The sequence below is a fragment of the Fundulus heteroclitus genome, unplaced genomic scaffold (assembly GCF_011125445.2).
Source record: "Fundulus heteroclitus isolate FHET01 unplaced genomic scaffold, MU-UCD_Fhet_4.1 scaffold_127, whole genome shotgun sequence".
NCBI classification, from domain to species: domain Eukaryota; kingdom Metazoa; phylum Chordata; class Actinopteri; order Cyprinodontiformes; family Fundulidae; genus Fundulus; species Fundulus heteroclitus.
Window position 1 is genome coordinate 139108 of NW_023396539.1, and position 18721 is coordinate 157828.

Genomic DNA, 18721 nt, shown 5'->3' on the forward strand with positions numbered 1-18721 from the left:
ATTTTTCCGGATGTCTGTCTTACCTTTAGCTTTACTGCTCTGTAGGCAAGGCAAGGCAAATTTATTTGTATAGCACATTTCAGTACAGAGACAATGCAAAGTGCTATACATGATTAAAATATAGGAATAAAAGCAAGTAGGAATAAAATGTAGAAACTAAATAGAACATGGGAAAATAGAAACTAAAGAAAACATTAAAAACAGTTGGACTACAAAGTTGAACTAATGATGTTTCAGTAAAACAGTTTAACTAGAACAGTCGAAGGCAGTCCTAAACAAATGTGTTTTTAATCTTGATTTAAAGGAACTCAGGCTTTCTGCACTTTTACAGTTTTTTGAAAGTCTGCTCCAGATAAGCGGAGCATAGGAACTAAATGCTGCTTCTCCTGTTTCTGGTTCTGGTTCTAGGTATGCGGAGCAGGCTGGAGCCAGATAACCTGAATGATCTGGAGGGTTGATACACTGATAACAAGTCTGTGATGTATTTAGGTGCTAAGCCATTCAGTGATTTATAGACTAACAAGTATTTTAAAGTCTATTCTCTGAGATACAGGAAGCCAGTGTAAGGACTTTAGAACTGGGGTTATGTGCTCTACTTTCTTAGTCTGAGTGAGGACGCGGGCAGCAGCGTTCTGGATCAGCTGCAGCTGTCTGATCCACTTTTTAGGCAGACCTGTGAAAACGCCGTTGCAGTAATCAACTAAAAATAAATGCATGGATTAGTTTTTCCAGATCCTGCTGAGACATTAGTCCTTTAATCCTGGAAATGTTCTTCATGTAATAGAAAGCCGACCTTGTAATTGTCTTTAGATGCTTTTGAAGGTTCAGGTCTGAGTGCATCACTACACCCAGATTTCGGGCCTGATCAGTGGTTCCTAGCTGAAGCAGCTGAAGCTGTGTGCTAATTTCTGATCTCTCCTCTATTGGTCCAAAGATTATTACTTGAGTTTTGTTTTTATTCAACTGAAGAAAATTTTGGCACATCCATGCATTGACTTCTTCTAGGCATTTACTCAGTGCCTGAACTGGTTCATAGTCACCTGGTGACATGGTGATGTAAAGCTGTGTGTCGTCTGCATAGTTATGGTAGCTGATGTTGTTGTTTTTTATTATCTGAGCTAGGGGGAGCATGTAGATATTGAAGAGGAGGGGACCCAGGATGGAGCCTTGGGGAACCCCACATGTGATTTTTGTCATCTCTGATGTAAAGTTACCTACTGATACAAAAAAGTCCCTGTTCCTTAAGTAGTATTTAAACCAGTAGAGAGCTGTACCAGAGAGGCCGACCCAGTTCTCCAGGCGTTCTAACAGGATGGAGTAATGGACAGTACTGAATGCTGCACTGAGGTCCAATAGTACCAGCACGGTGGTTCTTCCACAGTCTGTATTTATATGGATGTCATTAAACACCTTGATAAGGGCGGTCTCTGTACTGTGGTGAGCACGGAAACCTGACTGGAAAATGTCAAAGCGGCTGGTCGTTGTTAAGAAGGTGTTTAATTGTTGAAATACAGCTTTTTCAATAATCTTACTGATAAAGGGGAGGTTTGAGATGGACCTATAGTTCTAGAGTATTAGTTTGTCTAAATTGTTCTTTTTCAGCAGTGGTTTGATAATTGCTGTTTTTAGGGACTGGGGGAAAACACCTGACAGAAGGGACGCGTTTATTATCTGAGTCAACTCAGACGCTATGACAGGTAAAACTTTCTTAAAGTAAACTGTGGGTAGAACATCGAGGTAGCAGGAGGAGGACATTAGCTGCTGAATGATCTCCTCTAAGCTTTTGTAGTTTATTTGGCTGAATTGGGACATTTTGTCAAGATAAGTTCCAGTTGGATACAGCATTGGTTCTGGAGTTCATGTGGATGTACAAACTGATCCTCAAATCTTTAGGATTTTCTCAGTAAAGAAGTTAACAAATTCATTGCAGGCCCTGGTGGAATGGAGTTAAGAAGCCACGGACACAGGAGGATTTGTTAGCCTGTCGACTGTGGTAAATAAGGCACAAGCATTAATAATGTTTTTGTTGATCTCACAGAAGAAAGATTCACATTTTTCAGTTGTAAGTTATATCTGTAAAGTCTCTCTTTATAGATGTCATAGTGAACCAGGAGTCTCGTCTTTCTCCACTTTCGTTCAGCTTTTCGACACTCCCTTTTTCACTTCCAACTGATGGAGCACTTCTCCAAGGAGATTTTTTTTCTTCCCAGAAACAACCTTCACTTTAACTGGTGCAATGCAGTCAATGATGTCTGAGACTTTAGAATGAAAGTTATCTACTAGCTCATCTACTGAGTTGCAGCCCAAGGTTGAAGTAGCAGAGTAAGCTTGAATAAAAGTGGCGTCACCCAGGGCAGCTTGTATTATGAGTTTTTCCAGGCATCGGGTGTTCTTACAAGATACTTGGAAGGATGTCTGATACATTAGACACCAGGGTATTGTTCAAAGGACTATAAATCAACACCTCTGTGTTTTTCTTGTTACAGAAATGTTAAATCCCATTTACAGATCCATTGCATAATATCAGGGTCCTTGGCCCTGTGGCTTGTTTTTTCTCTGGTAGCCTAGAGCAAAGATTGTTGACATACCTTTGATTGTTGTCGTGATCCTCCTGGGTCTCATGATAGGGGGATTGCGTGAAAAAAAAATCTCCCAAATCCACTGTGGTCTTATTTTTTTCTACTGAGGCCTTTCTCTTCTCATAAAAATCAACGCAGTTTGCTACTTGCAACTCTCAGCCATGTTCAAAGTATACAGTGAGAGCAGTGCAGCTACAATGAACAGCTAACCGAAGCTAAGCTCTAAGCTAGCTAAGCTAACCGGATACATAAACACTAGAAGTGCACATGTGCTGACAGCAAGTGGAAACTAACAAGGGACGAGCACGAACACTGGTGTTACGTGAAAACATCAGAGTGACTGGCATGTGGGACAACCAATAGATAAGGAGATACCCCCAGAACTTGAGGGACAGAGGGGGGTGAGAGCAGGAACAAAACTATGACTAATTGTTTAGAACAGTGATTGTTTAGAGATTTCAAAGACCTGCAGCTCCCACAGAGATTGACTTTGTTAAACTTTTTTTTACTGAATATATAATGTATTGACTACTTTCAGGATGGAAGGACAATTTTACGCAGTATAATAAAAAATGTTTCTGAACAGGTTCACCAATTGTATCTTTAAAGGAGTTTAGGAGATTAACTGAACCCTAGGAAACTGACAGACCTCAAAGTTAACTATTCAGCCACAGATGGAACATACTTCGTGTAGAGACTTTAAAAATAAGTCTCTTGGAGGTGATTTATTAAATTAGCTTCTGATGAATCAGGAGTGTGGGAATGAAACCCTTCAAAATACCAGTCCCCCTAAAGCGGGGGAGCTAACTGAGCTGGAATGTCTGGACAACCCAAATTAGTATATTAAATCATTTGTTGTATTTTTGGGCGTTATGTAAGTAGAGATGACTTTTAGTTGAAGGTGTTAAGTAGTTAATTTTGTTTTCTGATTTTGTATTTTGTTTTCTGACATTTTAATTTTAATTCAAATGTACATTTCCTCATGCTGATGCCTGGGGTCTCCCAGAGCGGAGCTGGTATTTACAGCATGCTCCGAACTACTGTTCCTTATGACTACAAATCTCACAGGGATGCTCTAAATATGATTATCACTTTAAGTGTATTAGTTGAACAGTAAGGTTGAGCAAAGTAATAGTAAACAGTAAACTGGATAATGTTGGTGTTAGCCAGCTGCAGCTTTGAGCACAGAACAACTAGCAGACTATGTTTTCCTTATAATGTGGCTCTATTTCAGGATGGATTGCTTACAACTAGAAACCGAGGTGTGCTGCTCTGGCATCAAGAGATGCAACAGATTCTGTTATGTTGATGTACACATGTACACAATATCCTTTAATGTTCATGTTGATTGAAACTGGACTTGGTGCATGCTAAAGAAAGAAATCTCAACTTATTCACACAAGCAAACTTGTTTTTTTTAGACAGAATCATGAACAGCATTGATGTGCAGACACAACTCTGGTAAATTCTGAATATCCAGAGGCATTGACAGCATTTTTATTTTTTATGTTTCATTTTTTGCCAATCCAGTCTTATTTTTATGTGAATTTTGATTCTAACACTACTTTTGAAGGAGAGAGTGGCTCACAGAAATAACTAACAAACTGGCACATGGCTCCTTTTGGCATGACCGATTCTGCATAAGCAGTTTGTTTCAGTGCAGACCATGGCTGCTAGCAGGCTGTCACTTTCACATTGCCCGCGCGCATGTGTGTGTGTGTGTGTGTGTGTGTGTGTGTGTGTGTGTGTGTGTGTGTGTGTGTCTGTGTGTCTGTGTGTCTGTGTCTGTGTCCTATGTCTGTTTTAATGAGAAGAGCCAGGGACAAATACTGGAATCCAGAAGCCTATATCATTTATCAGTGCAGGGATATAGATTTGTCAATAAATGACTGAACAATTGTTTCTTGTCAGTGTCACAGGTGTTTAAAGATATAGATTAAACACACAGTCAGCCATAAGTATTCCCTTTGGTCACAGTTGTTGACTAGATTATGAAAACGGACTCAACAGGATTTAATTTATTTTAGACTTTGTCTGACAAACCACTCCCCCTAAAAACGTACTGCAATTTGTATGCTTTATAGTCTTACAGCATCACAAAACATCCAGATTCAATGTATTTAAAAAACTATGTAGAATCATCACTTATTCTTCTAACAACAGAATAAGCTAAATATAAACCTTTTGAATAAGAACTGGTGTGTTGTCGTTTGATACTAATAATTTATCTAGTGGGTGGTATGAACTGGTATTAACTGGCAACATCAAACTACAATGAACTCTTGAGATTTTATGTCATAAACCAAGTAGACTTGAGATGATGGGGAAATTATACATGGATTTCAGTTGTTTTTCCAAGTGAAAACTCAGAAATGTATAGATGGATGAAATGTATCAGTTCATCCATCTTATGTACCCACTTTTCCATGCATGATCAAAGGGGGCTGGTTGCTACCACCAGCGGTTATTGGGCCAGACAAAGGGTACACATGGACAGGTCACCAGGTTATTACAGAAACACCTAACCATGCATGCATTTACTCACTCCAAAGGGAAATTTACGGCCCCTTTCCATGGTCACAGATCATTTCCATTTGGTACTGGAATGGAATATATTTGTCTCCATATATATATATATATATATATATATATATATATATATATATATATATATATATATATATATATATATATATATATATATATATATTAGGGCTGGGCAACGATTAAAATATTTAATCGCGATTAATCGCCCTGATTAATCGCGATTAATCGCATTGTATTTACAAACTCCAAGAATGAATTCAAAAGTAGTGTAAAGAGCACTTTTATTTTAATGTTCTGCTGCCATATGAACAAAAGTGTTGTAACATTTGTAGCACTTATTTTATACTGGATATTTTCAACCCATCTATTGAATTTAGTGCACTAGTTGATCTTTTCTTCTTAAGAGAACAGCAAGCACTGCAGCCAAAATATGGCCTTTTTTGACCTGCTGTATATTAGCCAGTCCCTAAGCTTGATGTATCATGAAACTGTTGACCTTTTGGGTTTTGTGGTTTTTATTTTATTATTACAATTTAATAATAATAATAATAATAATGTTATGTTCAGTGTTTTTTCGCTAATCCACCTCTTATATATTTCAATCCTTATGTAATTTTGTCTGTGTTGTGTACACCTGCCTGTTGCTTTAATCCTATAAATTTCCCCGTCGTGGGATAACAAAAGGATTAGCTAATGTTATCTTATCTTAAATAACACTTTTTAATATATGTACTAGGTTCTTTCAAGGTCTTAATTACATGTTATGTGTGGGCTCCAGTAACATCCATCCATCCATCCATCCACTGATCTAACTGGATGTTCCCTGGAGGACTGAAACGCCTCAGTCAGAGACGTCAGTCTGTGGGTCTGTCGGGGCAATGAGAGAAGTTTCGTCTCCTCTCTCCGTTTCTGGGGCTCGACGTTTTCATGTTTTTTCACGTGCTTAGATAAATTTGTTGTGTTTCCACTTAAATGAACCGGCTTTTTACAAAACATACAGCTTGATTTCATTTACGGTATTAAAATAAAGCCAAACGTGCTACTTCCCCTGTTCATGTTTTTTCGCTGCTGCGGTCTCTCTCAGCTGTTTGTGTATTAAGTTTGTGTGAGAGCTGAGTGCGCGGGCCAGGCTGAGCCTGCGTGCTGATTGGCTGGCGCCGCTGAGCCATGTACGAGAGGGGAGGGGGAGAGTGCTGCCGTGACAGCGCGCTGCAGTCAGCGCGCGTGCTGACTGACACTGACTGAAAGCATGATGTGAGCAACATGCGTTAATGCGCGATAAAATAAATATCGCCATTAATAGTCTAATGAATTAACGCGAAATTAACGCGTTAACTTGCCCAGCCCTAATATATATATATATATATATATATATATATATATATAGACAGACAGACAGACAGACAGACAGACAGACAGACAGACAGACAGACAGACAGACAGACAGACAGATAGATAGATAGATAGATAGATAGATAGATAGATAGATGTGGCAGGTCTGATTCTTATTTCGGAGTTCCTCTAGTTGCGAAAACAGTAACTCCACCCCTTAGTGACTTTTCTGACGATCTGTAGATAATCAGGTACTAAAAATTTTAACTATGTCACCGCTAGTCACACCAACTCACAACAACTACCGCACTACTCACAACAAAGGGCCTTTACAAAACAAGCAGATCAAATATGCGGTAGCCAGTCCAATTCAGCTTTATTTATAACTAAATTTAAAACAGATCAAAGTTCTGTACAAATTGAAAACAAATAGATATAAGATGAATAAAATATAAATGATAAATAAAATGCAGTCGAGTTCAGTGTATTATGTCAACTGATAAAAAAAAAATTGACAAAAAGGTGACTTCATCAAGTCACTAAATTTGCAGCAATACCTTCTCCTGAACATGCATGTGGCAACAGTGCATAGAAGGAAAAGTTGCTTTTGTGACTGACTGGGTGTTTTAGAAGACAGAGCAGAAAGATAATAACACAGAGTCATTGAACCTTCCATTGTAATAATAAGCAGTCAGAGTTTTCCAAGTGCTTATTACACTGTTGCATGACGGTCTTTTGACTTAGGTCCTGGGATTTAAGCTCTATATATTCCCATCTATCCATCCATCTTCTTCCGCTTTATCCGGGGTAGGGTCTCGGGGGGTAGCAGCCTCAGTAAGGAGGCCCAGACGTCCCTCTGCCCAGCCACTTGGGCCAGCTCCTCGAGATCATAATCCGATCATGAAATTTTTTGCGTGTAAACATAGCTACAGTTCTGTAGGGTACCAAATGTCTCCAAACAGGTCTTCCAAGGAACTTAGCTTGGAGCTTAGTGATGAGCGTGTACAGTAGGTCATTACTCAGTAGTTATATAATGACAGAGAAATGACAAAATACCACAATATATAAAGTTTGGTCTGATTTCCACACAGAACTTTCAATTTACATTATTTAATTTATGTGCACCAGAATGTGTATGCAAGAACGTTTCTGCTGTGCTTTTATTCTATCTCTGTAGACATATTTCTGTGCATTCACATGCATTCTGTGATTGAATTGATGAACACTTTAAAGCTGTGTGTGTATTGGTCGCCCATGAGTAGCAGCTTAGGGGAAGCTAGCGCGCTGTAACGAAGCCAGGCAATGAGCCAGGATGACTATTAGGATCCACTGGGAAATAACATGTAAAGAGCTATCTTGCAGAGTGGGGGCGAACATGAGGAAATAAGCCAACACTGGTGTGAACCTGTCATCTCCCTGAACACATGCCACCGCTTCCACTTTTCTCATATACCTCTGAATGCATGGAAAACTTTTTGTGGCACACACCTGCTCATCTAAGTTTCCTTATTTTGCGCACATGCACACACAAGCTGAAATATTTCTGCTGCTCTCATGTCAGAAACACATCACGGGACACACTCAAGTCATTCCCACCAGTCTCCTTCTTGCTGTCTCATATGTACGCAAACAAGCATCTCCTGAGGCTCTGTTATTTAGGCCTGAACATCTGCTTTTACAGTATAATCTCTTCTGCTGCAGCCAATGTGATGCCGATGGATCTGTGGCGTAGTTTCTCTGTTACTGATTATTCATCACTGGATCCATGAGCTCAATGCAGTGATGGGCGAATAGATGCAACTACTGTCACCAATACAACAGAATTTTATTCTCCAAGTTGGTTACATGGAAGTGCTTTGTTTATGCAAGTTTTAATCAGGTTTAACTTTAGCAAATTCCTCTACTGATTCAGAGATCCTGTGATGGTTAGAACAAATATGGTAAAAGAAAAAAAGGTTACCGTACCATACCAACTTTATTCATAGACTCTTTAAACATTCACAGGGCCAGTGCTGTACATAGAGTTAAAGAACAGCTGTCATATATGATTAAACTAATATTAAAATAAAGAAGACCCGCATAAACAAAACTGCCCTATACTAATATATAGATTAATAATAGAATTGATAAAACAAAGTGAAATGAAAGGAATTATATGTAAAATTAGTAAAAAAAAAAAAAAAAAAAAAAAGTCAACATCTCAGATGGTGTCAATGTCCAAGAAGATGAGTGGGTGGACCTCGTGGATGCGTCAAGGATAAAGCAAGTTTTAGGAGCTCGGTCTCCTCTAAGCTTGCGCTCTGTCTTTGGCACACTCAGAAGCAGCTGATCAGCTAACCTGAGGGAATGGGAGGTTATAAAAAAAAACAATTAGCAGACTGGGTAGAGTTGATGGAAAGATGGCTGGAGCTGAGTTCTGTCTGTCCATCCCTCCATGTCAGGCTTGTGTAATGTAGTTTAGGACCACAGCACAGACAAGAGCAGGAAGGCTGCCAGTCAAGAAAGAGTTATTATTTAATAAAATAACAAAGCTTAAGGATAACAGAGATACAGGAACCAGGAACACAGCATACATGAGAGCAGAGCGGAGTGGTATGATGGAGGACCTGACAACTGGCATGGCTGAGCTAACTGAATAAATACGAGAGGAGAGAAAGGAGCAGTGGGTGGAGTGAATTGCATAGGTGAGATGAGTAAAAGACAATTATGGCCAGACACGGAAGAAACCCCTAACTAAACTATGATAGAGCAAACAGAAGTAAAGATCTAACAGAACGATTGAAATCATAAAGAACAGAAGCGAACTAAAACAGGAATTGAATCTTAACAGATACAAGAATACACTATAACATAAATAATGAACAGAAAACTGATAAGAAACAAGGCTATAAGGATAAATGATACTAAAAGTGCAAAACATAGACAAACTGCAGGATGCCCAGGGAGCTACAAGAAGTAATCAAACCCCTGGGGATCCAGACACTCCATGTATCTGTCCATCTGTGGTCTCTGCTTTTGGCACCAGGCCCCACCAGATGTCGCTGTGGAGTTCTATGTTCACAATAATCAGTGGGACAGGATCCTTCTTTATAGAGTAATATAGTAGAAAATACATTCTGTTATAAACATTTGTGTCTATATATCTAAGTCTGCCAGAATACTGACAAGCTCAGTAGGCTAAATCTTCTCCTCTTGAGGCGCCTTGATATTGGGGCCGGCCCACCAACGTTTGTTTTAAAAATGAACATCTGAAATAGCAGTGCACGCTCAGAGAGAGCTCTGAGAGCTGTGGGGTACAATTACTACTGCCCTAAGCTTGAATCCTCCAATAAAAATACTTGAAATGCACATGTTACGTTTATATTCTGCCTGGTAGTGTGCGACCTTCTAGTGTTGGTTGTCCTTGGTGGCTCATTGAATGATTGATGTGAATCTTTTCTGTTCAATAAATGAATAAGTGAGCCTTTATTTGTAATTTTATGTCTAAAAATTAAACTACATTTAGCTTATATAAAATGGCATTTCTACTGTGTTGGTTTATGCTAACGTATCTGTTTAATTTAAAATTTATCAAAGTTAGGTTATATGCATAACAAAAACAATGAGTTGCTGCTAATAGGTGTTGAGCTTTTATGCCCCACTTAACTTATCCAGAGTCGCCACTGCTGTCCATTCCCCTCACTATAAATGTAGCAGTTCTGTGGAGACCTCAATGATTTCCTAGAGAATATTGGAGAACAAACACCATCGTGCAGACCAAGGAACCCAGCGGACAGGTCAGGGGAAAGCTGGGAACATCTCACAAAGCACCGTTCAACCCAACATCTAAACATAGAAAAAGAATGGTAAAACGGCAAACCTGCCTAGACATGGCTTTCCAGCTACTCTGATAGCTGCTCCAAAATTAGCCAGGGAGCTGTGGAGGAGCTGTAGAGATTCACAGGTCAGGTTGGAGAATCTGTTGAGGTTGGAGAATCTGTTGAGAGCACTATTAGTTTTGCCCCGTAATGACAGTGACAAGAAGAAAGCTGTTGTGGAAGGAAAATGAGACGTGAAAATCGCCCAGATTTCAAAACCACAGTGAAACATGTTGGCAACATTATGGAACATCATCATGTTGTGGAAAGCTTTTGCTCTCCTGTTTAGAGTTGATTGAAAGATGGACGGAGCTAAATAAAGGGTAACCCTGGAAGAAAACCTGAGCAGTAAAAGACTTGAGACAGTGAAGGAGGTTCACCTTCCACTTCCACTACAGATTCTAATAAAGAATTGTGGCAAGACTTAAAAAAAACTGATGCCACAGACACTCTACATGCAATCTGACTGATCTTGAGCTATTTTGCGAAGAAAATGGTAATAAATACCAATCTCTAAATGTACAAAGCTGGTAGAAACATATCCCTAAAAAACTTGATTTTGTAATTACAGTGAAAGTGGGTTGTTCAGCCTGGTGACTGCTAAATATAAATGCACTTTACAGATTGTTGCTTAAAAAGAAAAAAACGGAAAAGCATGGGGATCTTTTACGTAAAAACCCAATAATATCAATGGAAGTTTGTAATTAAGTCATCTAATATGAACTCTCGATTTGATTAATTTAGTGATTTTAGTGATTAATTTTTTGGAAGAAAACCGAGCTGAGCTCAAAAAGCCCCAAAGGTGAGAATACATTTTAAGGTAACAACTTTAGCATTTTCATCACAAGAGTACCATCATGGTGCCGTTTATTAAAGGTCTGCTTTACACAATAATGTTAGAAAGGGTTTTATTTTGAGCCAGTGTATCCACTCCTGTGTTTGTGGCAATGACTCAAACGAAATTATGCGGCCATCGCCATTGGTACTTGATTGAAATGTCAACAGTGCAATTATTTTATTTAACTATTCAAAATATTAAAAATACTCTACACACAAAAGAGCAGTGCGATAATAAAAAAAAAGGCTTGGGCTTTGCATAGACACACATTAAATGCAATGTATTAGCTTGGCAGTACTCTTTCTTTTGGATTTGGACAGTGACTAACATAAAGGATATCATCGTATATGGTCCAGTTTGGTGAATGTATCCTCACTGTAGCCCATTGGCATTAATGATATAGATTCCCACTGAGAAAGGTTCTTTGTTGTCCCATCTCCTCACCAATTAGATTGCTCATCACTTCTTTCCTTCCTTCTCCCCCAGATAACAGCTTTTGATGAGCTCCAGGCTGACTTTAAGGTGCCGATCGATCAAGGCAATCCACTCCATGCGGTAGGTTTCTTTCCATTGGTATTTTTATTCACACACATTGCATCACACTGGATTCGAGTTGCATCACGTCAAACAAGTGTCTGCTGTGCTTGGATGTTTGATGCATTGGTTTGTGGGCAGTGTATCGAGATATAGATTGTATTAGCCACAGACTAGAGAAAACAGTCTTACTGTGGTGAGGGCTCAGTAAAGGCGTTTTATCCAATATTCATTGTTGCATTTATGTATACTATATGTCAAACAGTAGGCCTGCATTTTCTATAGCAACTTAATCCTGTTCCTTGATGCAGACAAAAGGCAGGGTGATGCCTGGATACAGTTCTGGTCAGAAATGTACATCCCCTCATGTTGGCAACATGTTGGTTGGATATTCTTCTTACAAGAAGTTAGTAAAGTTCATTTAAGTTGATGTCCCGATAAAGACTCAGTTTTAAGAAGTATCTATGCAGTTTGTATATGTTCTTAAGTTGGAGCCATATACTGTATATTGTACTTGCAAATCAGAATTTGTAGTTTTTAATACACTTTTCCACAATGGAGACCAAAATGTCTGAGAATTTTATCCTTGTGCTTCCATAGATAGGAATGTATGTGCGTAAAAAAAGATTTGTAGAAAATAATTACAAAAGTTAGATTTTTTTTTTTTTTACAAAACTACAATGTTCTTGCGAGTACAATCTTTGACCGGAATTTTTCTCCTCTCAGCTGATTGGTCAATGACATGTCAATCAGAAATGTAACAATCCAATCAGAAAACAAATAGGTTTGGCTGTTTGGTCCTGGAAGAGTAGTGCATGGTAATTTTAAATAAACCATTTGACTTTCCTTGGTTTTTACTGCTTTGTTTTAAGCTTAAGTAAATTTCTTGCCACTTATAGGCTAGCTTCCGCTAGCATTCTGGAAACCAAGCTTTGCTGATGTGTTTCAGTGTGTTTTTAAAGTTATAACAAACTTTATTTCTATAAGGGTTTATACACCGATGGGATATTAATGTTTGTGTGGTCCGGTCTGCTCATTACAACCAAACAGAGGTTAAAGACTTTTTAAATTAGCGACAAATGTCCAATAGCATAGTGCTATTAGCTTCCTGGATAACATTACTGCTACCACTGAGTCAATGCAACTGAGCATTATGTTCGATTTAAACATAATGCTTGTTTTCCTTTCACTCTGCCATCGTTCGATAGTGCTATGAGCATTAGTTCATCATTAATAGGGAAGATTAATGTTAATTTAATGTTGTTTTAGATAACTTTAGGATTAACCCATCAAGTGACCGATTCCTACACTGCCCCCTGAATTCCCAGAGGAGTAATTGCATTTATAAAATCAAGCGTCATAAAGATATTGATTTTTACTGAGCAAATAATTCTTAAAATGTTGTTTTCTCGAATAGTGTCTTGTTTAACTCAAGATTTGGATTGTGAATGGTTTGAAACACATACCAAATGTTGTTCTAAATTGCTTAACCTAACTTAACCTAATTTCATATTCTTTAAAATTAACTTTGGTTCTCTAACTTGGATCTATGCAGTGAACCAGGATTCACTGAATTATACTGATGATGGTTTTCAACTCGTATTTGCCCTTTTGTTTCTTTTGTGTGTACTTAGTTGCTTAGCTTCCTTTTTATCTTAATTTAGCTTAGTAGCTTAGTTAACTTTCACTAGCCTTGTAGAGGGGATTTGTTGAGGGAAATATAGTTGAAATATAGAATTCAGATAAACTGCATTCTTTAGATAATTTCTCTAGATGTAAATATTATTTCTGTTACTAAATTCTTGAACTTGAAGAGAAGTTGTGACTCATTTATTCCATGTTTGTGCAGAGCTTGCTGTTAAAAGAATGCCAATGCTCGAATCATTCCTTTCAACTATTGTCTTGATATCAGCTGTTTGGGCTTATATTCACCGGACAATAGCTAACAGAGCTACCTGAGCTAACTGAAAGTTATTTATTAAACAATAAATAACTTAAAACAGTTCATTTGTTTAAATTTTATTAAAGCCCATTTACCATTATGTCATTGGATTCCTGTCTGCATTTTGGTCCAGCCACAAACTTTGCACACATGACAGATACTAAGACACAATTCAATGTCCCAACAAGAGAGTGATCAAAATATCAAAAGACTTACCATTGACCCATTATCTAATTTCCTGAATAGGTTTCCCAAATACTGTTGATCAAAATTGTACTATGGCCAGTAGCTGAATATCCAGAAAAAGTTTAAATGATCTTTACCAATTCTGCAACGCGAAGTAATCAAATATCTGTAGAATCATATCATGTCATTTACATTGTGGCTGCAATAAATATAGTGTCAAATTTCTTCCAGTGACAATCCTTGTTGTCTGGAAAATATTCATCAACAGACATTTTGGTTGCATTAAGACCAGAAGCTATTTCAGATGATTTTGCGAAAGTCAATTAAAAGGGTTTAAATAATTAGCAAAGTCCACTCTAAACACAATTGGTATGCTGATAAGTGGATCAAGTTGTAAATTTGCTGATGTGCAAATGTGGTTCTTCTCATTCTCTAAAGCAGCTGGCAAGCTGAGTGAAAGATGCATTGCAACTACCTACTATAATACCCCCCCCCCCCCGTATGTTGTATTATCATGTTCCACTAGAAAACAAGGAGAATTGAGTTGACATGACATTCATGACATTATGAGGGTATGCAAACTTGTTTGTCAGTCCTTCACAGGGCCTGTTCATTATTGTGTCTTGTAAGACATTTAGATTTGGAAGTTGTAGGTTTGGAGAACTTGACTTTAAAATTACAATTCTGACTGTTTTTGTTAGCCAAACCTAATCTTCTGTTTATTTATTTCTGTTAAAAAAATTATTTTGCAATCTGCAATCACACAAATATGTTATGCTTCAGCTGTTTAGTGTGATGTTTACCCCCCCCCCCCCAGAACTTTAAAACTGTCCAGAGACAATTAGGGGAAGCTGACGGAAAGAATGTAGAGTTAGCTTGCTTAGAGAAGTGTCCCCTCGTAAAGTTTTTTTAAGATGAGCTCCGGTGTTCTAAATTCTTCTCCTCGGCGTCTTGTGGGTTTTTACTAACTCAGTCGGTGCTTAATAATGCATCACATCGCACCAGCAGTTTGTCTGGAGGTGACTTTGACTTAAGAGCTCTGCACTATTCAGGTTCTCTGGCGCAATGACTTCTAGTTTTCCTTGAGAATGAGCAGAAGGAGGATGGAAACACTATAGAGGGAGTAAGACTGATGAAAAAAACAGCAAATTGGGTGGAAAAAGGAAGCAGGTAGACAAAAAAAGAAAAGGCTCAAGGAGGATTTTTGAATAAGTATATGATGGTTTGCCAGCTTGAAAGGTATTTCAAAAGTCTGACAGCGGTGCATTAGACAGATTCCACCCTACTCAGAACCCAGTTCATATTTTGTCATATTTGCATATCATTATGCAATAAGGAACACATCAAAGAATCCAGAAATGGGTACAAAAGGTTTCATTTAATTATCCCTTGCTTTAACATTTTCTTCTCTCCATCTCAAGATTTCCGAACCCCTCCCTTCCTGTTCCTCACATGAAACCCATCCCTACTGTAAAAAAATCCCTCTAACATGAACCGCTCAATGTACTATTCAGATATGCTTTCATAAGGTTCCTAAACTATTATTCCATTTTGCATTTAACTTCTGTTTAATATTTCTTTTTGTGTTCGGCAAAAGTTTATTATTAGGCATTTTCAGGAAGATTTGCTTGTAATTTGCCCAGTTGAAGGAAATGCCACTAAAATGTTAAATCACCATTTGCTATCATCTTGTTGTTCTGCTGACATACAATCTCATGAATGTTTTGCTGCTCTCCTTTATGCCCAGGCAATGCCACATCCAAAAACTTTCCCCATTCTTGGGGGCAGCTTCACGCTTGGTGTGATTGCCATTTCATCCACAGTGAAGACACCTTGTTCCAGCTTAATGTATTGCATTCTTCTTTGCTGGTTTCTGATGTCATGGAGAGGAAGACTCATGTCCTGAAGAAGCATGTAGCCTGTTGAGCACACTGAAAAACGGATTGTCTATTTTTTTTATGTGCATTTGGTCTATCTAATGCCTCTATTATTCTTCATCTGATCTTTGCTAAAAATATGACCCAATTTCTTTTCCACTGTCAAAGTTTTCTTTCGTAGGACAGGATAATCTTTTTCTGTGTTAAGTTGTCCTTTTATCCATTTTATTGTGATGTTTTTGGCTTTCTAATTCCTCCCTCTGATTTTTCACCTTAGGTCCGTACTTTGTATACTAAAAGGCCTTGTGTATTAAAATGTTTGGTTATTTGCTTTTGCACATTTGACACATGCCTATTTTATCACCTAATATGGTTTTAACCAGAAACTTTTTTATTTAAATGAGCATTTTAATGAATTACTATTATACAATATGCACAATCAAATGGGTTATACATACATGTAGTACTCCGTTCACATTAACATAAAAAATTAAATATACAATAATTATGTCCGCCACAGAAAATAATTTATCCCGGGTCATTAGTTAAAACATCTACAGCCCAATAATTTCCTCCAAATCATTTAAAACTTCTTTAAAATTTAGATCAGCTCTATCATTCAGGTCATACCATCTGATACCAGATAAAACCAACAGACTAAATCACATCTGCTACACTTGTTGTTGTTTTTTTTGGAAATATCGGAGTAAGTCCTGAAAACAGGGATATTCATGCTTTGCTGAAGGATGTAGAACTGAAGGTACTGCTGGAGCAGGATAAAGCTGGAGGACAAGGTCTAGCATTCCCACGTTAGCATGCAGAGAACAACTGAAAGATTTAAATCTGGTAATATTACTCTTGTTTGGGTTGCTTTACGTGCAAAACTTTATAAGAAACCATTGTAGACATTTTATACTGATCAGTGTATTGAATAAACATGTGTATCAAATATGATCTGTAGCTCCAAAGTATTCTGTAAAGTGTAGGGAATAAAACATTTCCACTCCAATATTTAGAGCACCGATTAATGTTCCTGCCACGCTGACTGCAGTCTGAGGTCTGTAGACCCCTATGAACTGGTTGGTGGTTGACTCCCCTTAGTGGTCTGGAGCACCTCCGTCATGCAAAGCTAGTTTGCTGCTTTTCTTAACTTGCAGTGGCACTTGCTACTTGCAGCATTTTGCCTTTGCATGTGTTTTGTGTGTTGGTGTGTCAGCACCATTTGTGATTGCAGCATGATTGCACTTTGTGTGACTAATTTATGTGATTGCAGCGTTTCTCTTTTGCTGCATTTTTCCATTGCGTGTGTTTTGTGTTTGGAGTACTGTTTGTGTTTGCTGCGTATTTATATACTTGCAGTGCGTTTGCACCTATCGGCCAAAGTATTTTACAGATTGGCGAAAGGGTAACTCACCTCCAAATAAAGTTTTTTATTGTTGCTAATAATGTTAATACGGATGTCTCGTAGTGTTGTTTAAATTTCCCGGTCATTATTTTTGACAAATTACTGCATATTTGTTGAAATCCTACTTTTGTGTCTAAATTCATCAGTGTGGTGCCATCCTAAGTTTTAACAAGTGCCTTGCATTGAATTTCAACTCAGTATTGCTAATAGTTCAAAAGATATTGTCACCCAGAAAAACTGAAGCAAGTTGTTCTGCTGCTGTGGAGTATAAAAATGTCTCCATCTCATACGTTCTTTCGTAGTGAGTTGAAAATGTTAAAGTGAGCTTTGCAATATATCTATGGATTTTCAGATTAGCGTTATATAGATGGTGTTTTGTACTCGTTTGTTAGGATGAGGAGAAAATGAAGTGTAGTTGCAGGGTCTCTCCCAGAAAGCATTGTAATACTGGCAGTAGTTGTGGAGGGTTGCGGGTGGTGCGTGCAGAAGCGGGGGGTAGGGGGAACGGTGAGTTGGATGTGCACAGAACTTTGCGTGATGCAGCATGAAGAATGGGCACCATAGTGTGCCTCAAGCTAATAACAGCCAGCATTAGCCTATGTTGACTGGGAGGTCTTCCTTGAGATGGGAGCTTTACTTAGCCTCGTGAGACCATCCTGATCTCGCAAGCTTTCAAGGTTTCACTCGCAGATCAGTCTGGCTACTCTCCGTTAAAGAAAATTTGGAGCCGTTCACCAAACGAACGTCCAATCAGCGTTGGCTTTAAGGCGGGTTGAGGTGTGACGCAACGAGAAGCGCGACAGTTCAGTCTAAAGAACATGGCGGCTTCAGCCGATGAAACTAGCGTTAGCGTGGCTATAGAGCAAGTTTTATCGGAATTACAGAGTATTTATTTGCTGAGCTAACGAGCCTTTACCTGCAGAAGCAAGAGTAGCTTGGCTTGTGGTTGTGTTTTCGTCATCGCTCTCTTAATACGTCATATGCTTCGTTGATCTGATTGGTTTATTTGGCCCGTCTATCACCAACATAGGCCAATAAGCTAACCAGTATTTTCGCCCCTTCCCAAAAAAACAGAAGTAATGGATATGCTCCGCATATCCATCTGGGGTGTTTTAGAAGATGCTGGTGGAAACCCTAAGTTCTGTAGGCTTCAACATGGACCCATTCTGTTCTCCACTGCCTTATCAGCACCAGCTTCAGGCATTGCTGAGTCACCGCCTTGAACCAGCTGCTCAAGCTGATAAGGCTTAGCCCTACTGGGATCCCTCAGCGGGGCTAAGTGGGGCTAAGCGGCGCAATCCTCCACCTCAAAGACCGATTTGTGGCAAAACCACCAGATGTCCCCCTTGTCCCTCCATGTTTCAACATGTCACTATCCTTCGTCCTGACCTCAGCCCCGAGCCCTGCTTAACTCCCATCACTCATCCCCACACTTAGCCATGTCTCAGGGAACCGCCCACTTTGGTGGCATTTTTCAAAACTTGTCTGGGAGCATTGATGACAACACTCTTCAGTGTGGAAGTTGGTGTGGGTAGAACAATTTGAGTTTGCTTTTTCACCAGTAACATCCGAGGAAGCAAAGAGAAATGATTAAATGAAAGTATGTTCCTCTGCATGACCATCT

At 38.7% G+C, this 18721-nt stretch overlaps 1 protein-coding gene across 3 annotated transcripts in view; it reads left to right on the forward strand.

Moving 5' to 3' along the window:
• The window catches only part of cnih3 (cornichon family AMPA receptor auxiliary protein 3), a 122543-nt gene that overhangs the window by 14389 nt on the left and 89433 nt on the right, over positions 1–18721 (forward strand). For all 3 annotated transcript variants that reach the window (XR_004928340.1, XM_036128965.1, XM_036128966.1), the window contains exon 2: positions 11640–11708. Coding sequence is in view for 2 of the 3 variants with exons in the window: in XM_036128965.1 (XP_035984858.1) it covers positions 11640–11708 (69 nt within the window). In the remaining variant the exon portion in view is untranslated. The remainder of the gene's footprint in view (positions 1–11639; positions 11709–18721) is intronic.